The 13338-nt window shown below is 39.0% G+C and overlaps 1 protein-coding gene across 1 annotated transcript in view; it reads right to left on the minus strand.

Moving 5' to 3' along the window:
- The window catches only part of LOC115378015 (COP9 signalosome complex subunit 1-like), a 40989-nt gene extending 27980 nt beyond the window's left edge, over positions 1-13009 (minus strand). The window contains exons 1-8 of the mRNA XM_030078126.1: positions 12897-13009; positions 11359-11451; positions 9587-9768; positions 8114-8281; positions 4866-5001; positions 4547-4624; positions 3121-3181; positions 498-583 (exon numbers count right to left, since the gene is read on the minus strand). Coding sequence (XP_029933986.1) covers positions 498-583; positions 3121-3181; positions 4547-4624; positions 4866-5001; positions 8114-8281; positions 9587-9768; positions 11359-11451; positions 12897-12935 — 843 coding nt within the window. The 5' untranslated portion in view covers positions 12936-13009. The remainder of the gene's footprint in view (positions 1-497; positions 584-3120; positions 3182-4546; positions 4625-4865; positions 5002-8113; positions 8282-9586; positions 9769-11358; positions 11452-12896) is intronic.
- Positions 13010-13338: the final 329 nt, after the last annotated feature.

Raw genomic sequence — 13338 nt, forward strand, 5'->3', positions numbered from 1 at the left:
AAAGCTTCAGAAACAGCATTTATACCATGGGACACTGCAACATTCCAGTCTCTGGATACCAATATGAGAATAAGAACATTCATGCGTACTCAAATATGCAATCAAGATGCAATCAGTCAAATTGCATCATATCCATCATTAACTGGCCAACATTTAATTTTACCATTGGGTTCATCATCATGTACGCAAGCATGTCCTCTGTACTGGTTGCTATATATAACAAATTACAAAATAATGCGTAAAATAAAGCTCCTAGTTGACAATTTCCATCTAGGTCTGTTAGGTTTTGATTTTGCCATGTAGGCCTGCTGAGGACTATCCATCATGCCTTAGTTCATTGTTTCTGCTGTGAGGAGATGCAGGCCTTATATGAATGGTCTTGAATTTTGACTTTTTGTTGCCATCACTAGCTGAGGGATGTGTGAGAGGAAGTAGTTCAGCAGGAAGAGAAAGCAAAGATTGCATTTTTCAAAGTGTTTCTGCAGCCAGGCTCTCACCTCAGGGAAGTCACAGTGGTCAAAGGAGGCCAGCAGGAAGCACTTTGCAGCTTGTTTGTATTTTCTGGAAGCCAGCTCCGCGAGGCCTGGACACACACAGGGGGGCAAACTAAATTACAATTAATTCAAACAACCATTTAATCAGCTTACGCCAGAAAGACAGAGTAACATAATTAACACAATGCTGTTTTTTTCATCTTAACCATTACTACTAATTTCATTTTCTGCCCATTTATATGTGTGCTATTTACTCCAACCCACTGATTCAATTGTTTCTTTTTTGTTTCTACAGTTTAAAGCAAACTTGAACTTGGGTAGAGTGTTGGGTTGTTTAGTTCCCTGGGTGTGATATGAGTCCACATGGTAGACAAATATCCTCATTAGTTGTTCCATGCCCTTCTGGGCTGGTAATCCATAATACTGGATTTGTATCGCTCTAGTCACTTCTGTAGTGCAACAAAACAGCTCCAAAAATAACATTCTGAGTGCCAAAAAAACAACCCTACAAACAAAGCAGATCAGCAATACAAAAGTCAATATAAAAGATCATCAATATAAATATAATCGTCAATATAAAAGTCCTGGTAGCCTTTGTTTTGTGTAAATACAATTATTTGTGGAAGTACTATCAGGTCGAGTTTCCTGCAGACGCAACCTGCCGGATCTACTTTCCAATTCAAACAGGTAAACAAAAAGAAAAGACCTGTTTAATCTCCTCGAAAATGGGTACCTAGACGTGTTATTTTTCATATGACATCTGCTTTGTTCTTTTTTTCATTTATGTGATAAAAGTGTTATTTTGGGAGCTGTTTGGCTATGGAAGTGAATGGAGAGATATGAAGTATTGTGCATCAGAAGCCCAGGGGAACACGGAGCAGCTAATGAGGATGTTTCACCCCAATGTGGACTCATATCACACCAAGTTAACAAAACAACCCAGCACTCTACTAAAGTTCAGTTTTGCTTATATTCAACTTTTGATACATGTTGTACCTACTTACTTCTGGAGCTTTAATACAGGAAAGGCACAGGATACCTTATGTCCTGCCATAATCACCACGATGTATTAAACCTCATCTCATGTTATTCTAAATACTTCATTAATGAATAATATATATAATAACCAATTAACAAATTAATTAGATATTAACAACACATGGTGGTATTACTATGACCTCCATATCGTAAAGCCCTAAGAGGGTATAGCAGTTTCAAGAAAATCTGTTCTTGTTCAAATTTAAGCTGCACACCACTTCAAAATCAAATCCTCTCCTGTGTGGTGTAAGTACAAAGCTTCAGTCATGTACTGTTGACATAGAGATGACATTTTCACAATATAATGTCCCATGTACCATGAATTATGCAGGTGGCAGGAAATAAAAATAATGGGGAATCCATGGACAGTTTTCCAATTCTGTGTAACAAAAGGCATCCTGTTATTATTATATCACTATCTATGCAGAGTGTACTGAGGATATAAAATAATATGTGTGGGATAATCCACAACTAGGCAGTCAGTTATTGAAAAACGATCAATATGACACAATATCATATGCTAATTTATATAATAATGCCATGTTTCTGTTTTAGGTGCTTGGCAAGGTTTCTCATGTTTTTCTCTCGTTCTGGCATTGTTTGTGTGTGGCATGCGATTTGTTAGTTGACCTGTCTTTTCTCCGAAATCCAAAATATTTCCACACTGCTGATTTATTCCGGAGAATGAGAGGAGAGTAGATGTGTGTAATGTCTTTTTCTTAGCTGCTGGCCGCGGCTGCCGTTATCTGCCGGGTGCTGGCACTGTTTGAACATTAAGGAAAGCAGTGTGCAACAGACAGAAATGGTTACATAAACCTGCCATGGGAATTTCAAAATAAAAGCGGATCTCTACGATATTGAAACGGAACGAAATTTTCATTTAGTATCAATTATACTGGAACTTTGAGCAGTCCACTCAAATTATATTTCCAGTTGTAATTTTTACACGAGAAACACTGTCCATATTGACAAAAACCTTGTGTGGTTGGTTGATCAAAAATAGGAGGAATTTGTTTTGGCACCTTTTTCAGTCATTCTGCCAGCTACTTGGTATACTCAGCTGATTAACAGTGCAGCTGCTCATGATGCTCTATGTGAATGTTCCCCAAAGAGTTTCTAAGTAGCTCATACATCTTGACTATGTGGCTGTGGGGAGTCATCAAATTGCTTTAAATGTCATTCTAACTGTCCAAAGGCCCATATGAAAACAACTCAAATTGTATTTGACGGAAATCAGTATGCAGATTTTGTTACACCAGGAAAGGTGCATGATCGGTATGCTACCATTTTCTCTGTCTGAGAAACCAATGCAAAGCTGTCTTAGGCTCATACACTATAGTGACAGCTGCTCAAAAAAGCATCATGCTGCCTACACTGGTATATCTGAGATTTACTTCAAACACACCTGTGGTAACAGAATTACTCTCAGTCAACAAACACAGGAGAAAAAAAAAATCGACTGTGCTTCAGTGTCTTTTAATGAATTCCCTCAAGAAAAACCATCACACTTAGGAATGCTTTGCTCAGATTGTTGTTCATATTGTTAGTGCTGGCCATTCTAAAAACATAATAGCTTTGTGGAAATTACCTGCAGCACATTTTAATTTGGTGAGAACTGCTTGGCTCTGGCAATCTCTCTCTCCTCGTTGCTGAAAACCAACACAACATCAGGCAAATTATGTAAGCAACATTAGCCACATTTCAGCTTTAAAAAAAGACGTTGAGGGCTGGTTCCCTGGTTAAGGATGTGCTTCACGACTAATTAGATTAATATGGGATGCTCCCCTGAGATTCAGGACCATATATACTAAAATGAAGAGCGGGGAAAGGCATGCCATATTGTTGAAAGGACCGATTCAGCAAGCCATGCTTTCCACTAACTAGGTGCACTGAGTGGAAAGCTGTCACAGCACTGGCCAAAAATAGCCTCTTTGCTTCCGTCATGGTCATGCATATGTAAATTATATGCAAATCTTATTAGTATTTTCGCAAAGTAGTTATTTGTACACAAATCAAAGTATGGTCCTATTCACTAAAACTTCACCACACCAGCCCTCTAAAATTTTTATGAAATTTAGAGTTTTTTTTTTGTTGTTGTTGTTTGATTTTTTTTTTTTTTTTAAGGTGGCATGTAGAATTTCTCCATTCAGAACAGCTGTCATCTTTGTATGAACACACAAGCACCATCACCAACCAGTCGGGAAGAAAAGAGATGGTGTTCATGCTAAACTCTCAGATCAGATCAGAGAACCCCAACTATAAAGGGACTTTAGGATTTAAGGGTGCACTTTCAATAACGAAAGACAACAGAAAATTAGCCTACAAATATTATGGCAAATACATTTTGATTACAAGAAAACAGTACTTATTCTATTAATATTGATAATATTATTAGTAATAAACAGTAATTATTAAAATTATATATTGAAATGTCAGGTAAGTGATGCCGGATCAACATTATAATTCTTGTGTTTACATGCCCATGAAAGGCATCTGAGCACTGGATTTATTTAAAAACATGAAAAAAGTGATGAGAAAATTAGCAAGAAATGATCTAATAAATAGCAAGAAATCTGTAATAAGCTGCGAGACAATGATCAGAAAATGGCCGAACAATTAGTAGAAGAAAAATAATAGAAAATTCATAAAACATTACAAGAAAATTACTCCAAAAAATAGTAAAACATTACAGCTATTCATAACGATTTAAAGTGAAATTACATAAAAATTACCAAAAATGTTTAAAAAAAAAAAACCAACAAAAAAATCCCAAAAAACAAAAAAGAGGGTGAAATTAAACCTTTGAAAATAAATGGGTTTCAAAGGGTTAATTCAAGCCACTGAGGCACAAAAAATCTAAAGTTTCTGCTCACAATACTATCTTAACATGAATATGGATGTGTCAGCAATCCAAACAATCCACTGGCAGTTTATGTTTGCAAAAAAAAAAAAAAATTACTACTACTACTAATAATAATGATAACAAAATTTAAAAAATAAATAAATCAGCTTACCTCTGCTATTTCCGGAGTGGACTCTGCTTTGCTGACATAACTGAGAACATGAGACCAATTCTGGAGGTAGACGCTAACCTAATCAACAGGAGCACACACAAGAATACACACACACACACACAGTGAAAAAAGTCAGTGGGAAACAAATCTCCATCAAGGCTGCCCTCTAGTGTATGCCGTCAAAGACAATTACATTCAGGGGCGATGCAAGCAGGAAATGCTGGCTCACAGGCCTCTGGGCTACTGTGAAATGAAGTATCTGTGCTTTACCATTTATACACAGCCTATAGATTTCCATTACAAGAGGTCGCTGTCTTGCCTTGATAACATTAAGACACATGTTGATGACATGCTTGGCGCTGGTGCAGTAGTCCCTGGCACGTGAGTAGCACTTGAGGGCGTTGCTGAGGTCACCACAGTCTAGGTAATGGTCACCCAGGTCATCATGACCACGTCTGGAAACAAAGGATAGAGAGATGGAGAGGAAATGAGAAACTGACGCAAGCAAGAGCACTGATAACACATCAACGAGATGAGATGCAGGTGGAGCTGCCTCCAAAATCTGCAAGAATCTCCACCAGGGATTTTCATTTTTTTCATATTCTGTACCACCATGCTGACTTTAAATAAGCTGCAGACCCCCATTTGAAGTGATTTTGCCCTATAGGGACCCTTATATCAAGAGAGATTTTAATTTCCTTTCACGAGCATTTAAACAAAAGAAATCTGATTCCCGCATCTCTGATCCGATCTTAAATATCTTATACAAGCTCATTTTTTAAAATTAAAATTATGTCCCAATGTCTGTGTAGTGTACTGCTGCTCAACGTCTCCCGCTATTTATCTTTATCTAAAATATGCTTGTTTCTTGCTATTCACACCTGCAATACGGATGAACACATTCACATTTATAGCACAAAAATGGTCTGCGTCTTCTGTTGAATCGAGACAAATCAAGTGTGAAGCAAAATGACGGGAACTTTTGATGTGACGACAGTCAGAATCCTAGTCACCTTCAAGCTATACAAAGTCAATCAAGAGGCCTGGAGGGACTACTTAATTGTGTTCAGTCTCTATGGGGCAATAACCTTGAGCACCCCCTTGAGGGATCAAGGAACCTGGATGTATTTTTCAATACAAATCTGAGGATTAAACCAGTCAACAGAATTTTGTGTCCTTTCTTTCTTTCACCTAAGGAACATTTCTATTATTTAACAGCTTTTATCCTTCAGTGATCTGCAAAAAGACTGAGGACTAACCTGCCTGAGGAGCTTAAGGTGGCTAAAACAGTATAACTTAAAAAGCTACAGTGTGTGTTTTCATCCTCAAAGCTGACCCATTCAGCTGAATGACTGAATAACACTTAATCAAAATAGACAAGCGCCTTGGCACCAAGAACACCAGGATGAATACAAGTGTCACAGAGTTAAATGTGATGCTTTTTAAGACTTTTTTGCTTGAATCATTTTCACAAAAGGAAATGTGGCAGACCTTTTACCCGCCTCAATACATTTATTTAGATACACTTTCAATTTTCTGTCTGAGTGACTCTTTTCTTCTCTATAGATGTTCAGCAGAATATCAATTGATATTTAAGTTAATATCAACGAGAGGTTAAACATTTTACCAAACTTGGAGATGAAGTTGGCATTATTGCTGCCCCTGTGATATTATGGCTAGTGGTGTCAAATTATCGCGTTAATTGAGATTAATTAATTACAGTCATATTTAGCGCGTTATGTTTTTTAATCGAGTTAATCTAATTTTTAATCTCTAATTTTACTTTTTATAAAATCGGTTTGTAGGCGTTGGGCTTCCTGTGCTTAAGTTGTTGGGGGTGGAAAACAATGGTCAGTCACACCCTGAAGTGGACATTGATTGGCTGTCATTGTGTTTGTGCCGGCCTGTCACTGGCCCGGTGGCCTGCCCTATCGTTTTTTTTTTTGTTGTTTTTTTTTAAACAGGTCGCCGGCCAGGCCAATCAGCTGTCGGTCCGGTCCGGCTGGCCTCACCAGTCTGATCTTTTTTTTTTTTTTTTTTTTTTTTTTTTTTTAAGTCAGAGAGACAGGCCAGGCCAATCAGAGGCCAGCAACCTGTGAAGAGGTCAAGACATGATTGGTTTGTTTTGATTAACACCCGCCCCAACAGTCCGAGTCCGTTGTAAACAGGCAGCGCATGTTGAGGAGGGGGTGTCGCGACTCGTGTGTGTGTGTCTGACTGTGGAGGAGAGGAGGTGGAAGAAAAGGTTGCGTGATCGAAGTTAATACATTACCGTATTCATCCGAATATAAGACGATATTTTTTCCATTGAAAATGCCCTGAAAAAACGCCCTCGTCTAATATTGGGGGTCTAAGCAAATATACATGTATTGTGCATATGTAAACCAGTAGGTAGGCTCGCCTGATGCCGCGATTACCGGCGAATGGCCGCATTGCGCAGTCATTGCAGCCGCGTATGAACAAAAATTGATATGGCAGTAGGCTAGGCTATGTGTGCGCCACTCACCTGTCAGATCCGGCAGACCAGACCCGGTGCCGCGGCCGGCTCGCCTGATGCCGACCAGTGGCTTTTTTATTCAAACAAGATTTTGTCCATATTATTATTATTATTATTTTTTTTTTTTTTTTTTTTCCAAAAAAGGGTCTTGAAAAAGAGGGGTCGTCCCCCCGACCCGCATCGGACTGATCTGCTACAATAATGTAATGAATTTAAAGGGAAATACCTCAAGTTCAGGGTTTTTCTCAGCAATTTTAGGTGAGATTAAAAAAGAGATTAATTAGATCAATTAATTACAGATCATAATTAATTAATCTCTCAATTTTTTTAATCTCTTGACACCACTAATTATGGCACTCACCAGGGTTCTGGGCAAGACACACCCACAGGGTTATGGTCAGGGCTCTGGTTGGGTGATGGCTCTCTTGAACCAAAGTTAGGATACTGGTTGGATAAGGGCTTTCTTGGACATGCCCACATGGTAATTAACAGATGATTTCTGCTATGTTGTCTGATTAGATTATACCTCTACTCAGGTTAATGTGAGTACAATGATGTTTGGTCCAGAGTAATGTCAGCCTTGACAAAGGTCAATTCAATATCAGAGATAACAAAGAGGTAAGCTGTGCTACCCTAACAGATGAAATAAAGCTGCCATAAGCTGTCATTTGGACAGGGTTAGGTTCCTAAACCAGGGGTTCCCAAGCTAAAGACCCAAAAGAATCACATACTGTTTTCCCTGAGATCAACCAAATTTGATGGAATATAAAATATGTTGTCAAAAAAGTGCTTGCACAAACACTGTATTGATCAAAGCATCGTTTCATCTGTTTATGACCTGCTTTGCTTTCCAAACACCCGTGGCACTGCAGTGTGGCAAAAGACAAAAGCTGGGCACCAGCTGATGCTGAAACGGGGTGTCAGTGGCTAAAAATGTGCAATGTTAGCTGTAATCTCAGCTGAACTTTATTATTTTGCAGGATCTCATGAGTATTTCCAGCACCCTACAAGCCAGCTGATACAAAAACAGAAACACACACACACACACACACACATACACACACACACACCTTATGCTCTCTTTGATGGAGTTGCCTTTGTAGTTCTTGAGGTCGGTGTCCAGTTTCTCCAGTTTGAGCAGAGCCTTTTTCCTGGTGGACTCAGCCCAGGCTTTGTCCAGGGGAGGGGGGTCGGCAGCCCCTGCCTCCGCCGCAGCATCAGATGCCCCCTGGACCTCTCTGTGCACACGTGCATATGCATGGACAAATAAGGGTTTACTTTAGTTACCAGGCAAACCAAACTGGGTGGATGGAGCTACAGTGCAGCAGAAGCTCTTTTATCTATAGAATACCTAACAGGTCATCTGTTCAACAATAAGAGACAATTTATACCAGATATAAAACTGGAAATTTTTTTTTATAAATTATTTTTTTCTAGGTATTTTTTCATTAACTCACAAACCACTGGAGTCAACACAAGAATGCACTGGTGTTAATTTTGACAGGCATTTCTTTTTTTTTTTTTTTGGTTTTAGTCACATTCTCATTAATTGAATTTTGTCAGTTTTAGTTCTGTTTTTGTTGAGAAAAACAACAGTGGTTTTAGTTTTAGTTTTGAAAAGTACATTTTACTCTAACCTTAAATAACCATTTTTTTCACATTAAATTTTGTTAGTGATGTTTATATGTAGATATCCTCTTTCCGCATGATTGTTCATCATAGTTTCTGTGGACAAACTTGGCACAGGAATGTATAGGTTTTGTGTTGAAATAAGAGCGAGGTTTTTACTGCGGGGTTTGATAGGGCTGTTGATCAATACCACAGTTACATGTCCATTCATTCATTCATTTCATTCATTCATTTTCCAAACCGCTTATCCTCACAAGGGTCATGGCGGGGTTGCTGGAGCCTATCCCAGCGCTCATTGGGCGGAAGGCAGTGAAACACCCTGTACAGGTCGCCAGTCCATCGCAGGGCAGACAGACAAACAATGACATTCACACACACAGTCACACCTAGGGGCAATTTAGTATCTCCAATTCACCTAACCTGCATGTCTTTGGACTGTGGGAGGAAACCGGAGTGCCCGGCGGAAACCCACGCAGACACGGGGAGAACATGCTGTTACGTGTCCAGGTCTTGATATTTCTGATTTTCAAAAGCCATTTCTCAGCCCAACACTAACTAGATAGATAATAGACAGCAACATGCATCTTTTTATCCATTGTTTAGCATTTAGTCTTTAGCATATATGTTAAAGGCATTTCTTCCACTTTAAAAAAAAAAAAAAAAAAAAAACATTGCTTTTTCTCTCTTATCGTTCTCTGTGTTGCTTGTGATATGGTTTATGGTCTTCCTTCTGTTTTTATACCCACACAACTGTAAAAAAAAAATCAGACTACTAATAAGACTTTTAAACTGCTTGATTGACCTCATAAACTGAGACTTCACTTATTTTAAATTTTCTTTTAGCCACTTTACAACAGAGTAAATAATGGCTGGCCAGGTATGATGGAAAGCCGCGTGGAAGCTGTCAGCCGTACCGTGTGGCCTCTGTGAGTTTGCAGTGAATCTCCTCGTACATGTCCACGTTGAAAGTCCTCTGAACGAAGGACAGCGCCATCTTGAGGGCCTCGGCCCTGAGCTGTGGACAGTGCTCTGCAATGAACTGCAGCCTCTCAATGCGCATCAAACCGCTGTAGCTCGATGCATACTGCTCCAGGTCCTAAACACACACATACACACGTTTGTGTTAGCACATGCCAGGAAATAACCTCTATCTATATATCACCATATCGGTGACTTTGCATGTTTAGTCTGATGTTTACAAAATGTATGTACTTCATGTTGCTGCTAATCTCTAACCAAAGCAAGTAGTGGTATTTTAGAAGTCTGATATCATTTTCTTTTTCTCCAGACATTAGTTTCCATTCATTCCACTACGATATGAAAAGGAACTTCCAGAGACTTCAAACTTTCTTCACACCAGTATTCCATCACTGTAATAAAGTCCTCCACATTAGTTTTCCTAAACGCGGCAGCAGTGGTGTGTTTTGTTGACTTGAAACTGGGCAGAGTGAAACGCTCCCTCCACCAGGGAAAATAGTCCCCGGGGAAAAGCCAGTAATTAGTTCCATGGTTTAAGAATTGCACCGACTTTGTTAGCCACAGAGGCACACCTTTATAAGGTGACTGTTTCAACCAAAAATTCAAATATGAAAATCGAGGGATTTAATCACATGTTGTAAAATGATATGTTAATAATAGCACAAATGATAACAATAAAATAATCTTAAACCCAGAATTTAAGTCATAGCCCTAACCTTGTCCTAGTCTAAAACTAATGCTAATGTTATGCCTTAATCTAAGACCTAATCCTAAACTAACCCTAACCCTATAGAAAAATGGAGGGGCAACAAAATGTCCTCACTTTGCACAGTTTTCCTCATCTCTCTCCTTGTGGTCCTCCTCGCACTGCAACTAATGACTATGTTCATTTTCAGTTAAACGAGCAATTATTTTTCACTAATCAGTTTGTTTATCAAATGTTAAAACAATGAGAGTCCAAATGAGCGATTAAAATTCCTTGCGTATTTTCGTCAATAACAAAAAATACCTTCCATTTTATAATGACATCGCCCTAACAGACTACAGACAAACACTAAACACATCTTAGAATTTGTGAAACTGTACACAGCAAATGCTTGGTATTTTTGCATTAATAATGGCAAGATAAAGCAACTATCAAAACCATAACTGATTGATTCTCCTTAACAAACTGATCCACTGACGAAATGTGACAACACCGACGGAAACACAGGAACACACACGTGTCTAAATTTCACAAAGCCAACATTTATTATCAATTCCATGGTGTGAAATATTCATGCTGTTCTTTCTGCACAGTATTCCTTGGCCAGTCTGGTGAGGCTAGGGATCTGGCTGGGTGAGAGTTTATATCAAGCCTGTTTTAGCAAATGGGCAACAGACCAACATATTTTATGACCATTCACAGCACTGGTGGGCGTGTCATGTCCAGAACTCCAGTGGGTTCCATAATAACACAGACAAGAATGAGACATTGAAGAGAAATTTATAGTTTATTGATTTTCTACTGAACTCTTATTGATGTCTAACTTGCATATTTACCGACAATCTGTTGAATATCTATTGGGGACTATAAAAGAAAGTGTCCCCTCTGACTGGAAGCATCAGCTATTCCCATAGTGTTCCTCCACCAAAAAACACAACATACAGAAGCTGAAGAAGAAACAACGTGCATGAGAAACTGCCACAAGCTGGACGAGATTCCTACCAGTGTTGGATTCTCCACCACGTAGCTGACATCAGGGGAATTCTGCTGGTCCTCCTGTGGGTCTGCATCGATCTGCATGGGTTCAACTGCCCCCTGTGGACCAGACCACAGCACTCTTGAGTTGTCTTGTGCATCACAGCATGAACAGTGAGACTGTGGGCCCTCATTTCTGTCATTCTGTCTCTCTCACTGTAAATGATGGCGTGGTAGGATCTGCCAAACGCACTTCTTTCAACGCCAAAACTCTGTTGCACTGAGCACTGCTTAGTGGACTGCAAGTGCCTAACAGCTGCAAATATCAGTAAACTTATTACATAATTATAGGTGGAGTAAATTGTATTGGACATGATGATTTCCTCTGTGCACGCCTGCATGGAGGAAGTCATTAAACACAGAGGGGCCTGAAGCCAGAAACATTCTGCGTTTATTTGTGATGCTCTACTCTTCATGATATTCATGGAACTGATATGATTTTTTTCATATCAATACTTTTGTTTATACAATAGAAGTCTTGCCCAAGAATTTAAATTTGTATGGTTACTCTTAGGGCTAGGCGATATGGACAAAAATCAAATGCCATAATGTTTTCAGCCAAATACCTTGATATCGATACTGTGATGATATTGTAATGATGACAACTGGTGCTTTCACAAAGTATTGTGAGTTATAAGTAATGACAGAGCAGGTAGAGGCCAATAACAGAATAGCGACAACAGTCTACTAAGTTCTGAAAATTGCTTCCCTTTACTGTAAAGCAGCCTTGAAATCCAGGTATTTGACAGCCTCTTATTAATTTGAGAATTTACTATCACTAGTAGTTTGCCACAGTAATGAGTATACGGATAGGCATTTTATTATTTAAGAAAATCTATAAAGCACTGATGTTTACAAAAGTGGATGAAAATGAAAAGCTATTTTATGTTTTGCATTTTTTCCCCTTACTGTACCGAAAATGAACCAAGCCCTAACCCTGACCAAGCCGAGCTATTTAGCGAACCCTGATTTTTGTGTACCCTTACATCCCTAATGTGTATGAATATATATACACGTGTGCGTACATACATATAATTTATAAAAATATAAATATATGAAGATATAAGAGTGTAAAATTATATCACAAAATACTAGCATAGTCAATAAATAGGATAAGTATAATGAACGTATAATATCACATAGGATAGCATATCGATATGTCAAGATACACACATTTCCTGCATTTGGAGGAATTCTCATGTTAGAAATAGTAAAAGCTACTTAAGAATATATAACATTAGCAATGTTATCAAAGTTAGCTGCTGCAGGCACCACCTAACACAACAGAGCACCGTGAGAAGGCTTTATCGGCAGGCATTAAAAACAGTTTTGACCCGGTGACAGGCTGAGCTCCACACCACGGCACAGCCTGCCACCTCTCCCCGGCACTGACTGCACTCCCAGTGGCTAACACGGCCTGTCACACGGCTAGTCTACAAAACACATTACTCTTTGATCAGCTGTACTACACGCCGTATAAAAGTAGCGGATATTAAGACTCTCACTTGAAAATTGAATACTTGGACAGGCAATGGCATCTTCATCTGTCACCAAAGCACCGCAGCAACAACAACAGCGACCGGGTTGCGTTTCACTTCCGGAGTAGAGCTGCCTACGTGATGACGTACGGTTGTGATGCCTTAAAGTGGCGTCGGAAATTCATAAACTCCGAAATGGTTCATTCTAACATGCATTCCAACATTCCAACGTTCATGTTGGAATTTTGTGATTTTTCATTTTCAGCAGAAAGCGGAAATTATGCTTGCAAAATGTTGCCCAATCATTCAAGTATTTCTGATTCTGATTCCGATACGTAATAGTTTTATGATACTCATGGCCAAATTTCATATTCATAGGCCTAGATGTAACTAGTCCAATGAGAAACCCTTTTTTCCTGCTCGGGTCAATGAACAAAAATATGACTTGACTATTGTTAGCAGCCACAAC

Source organism: Myripristis murdjan, chromosome 19 (assembly GCF_902150065.1).
Source record: "Myripristis murdjan chromosome 19, fMyrMur1.1, whole genome shotgun sequence".
NCBI classification, from domain to species: Eukaryota; Metazoa; Chordata; class Actinopteri; order Holocentriformes; family Holocentridae; genus Myripristis; species Myripristis murdjan.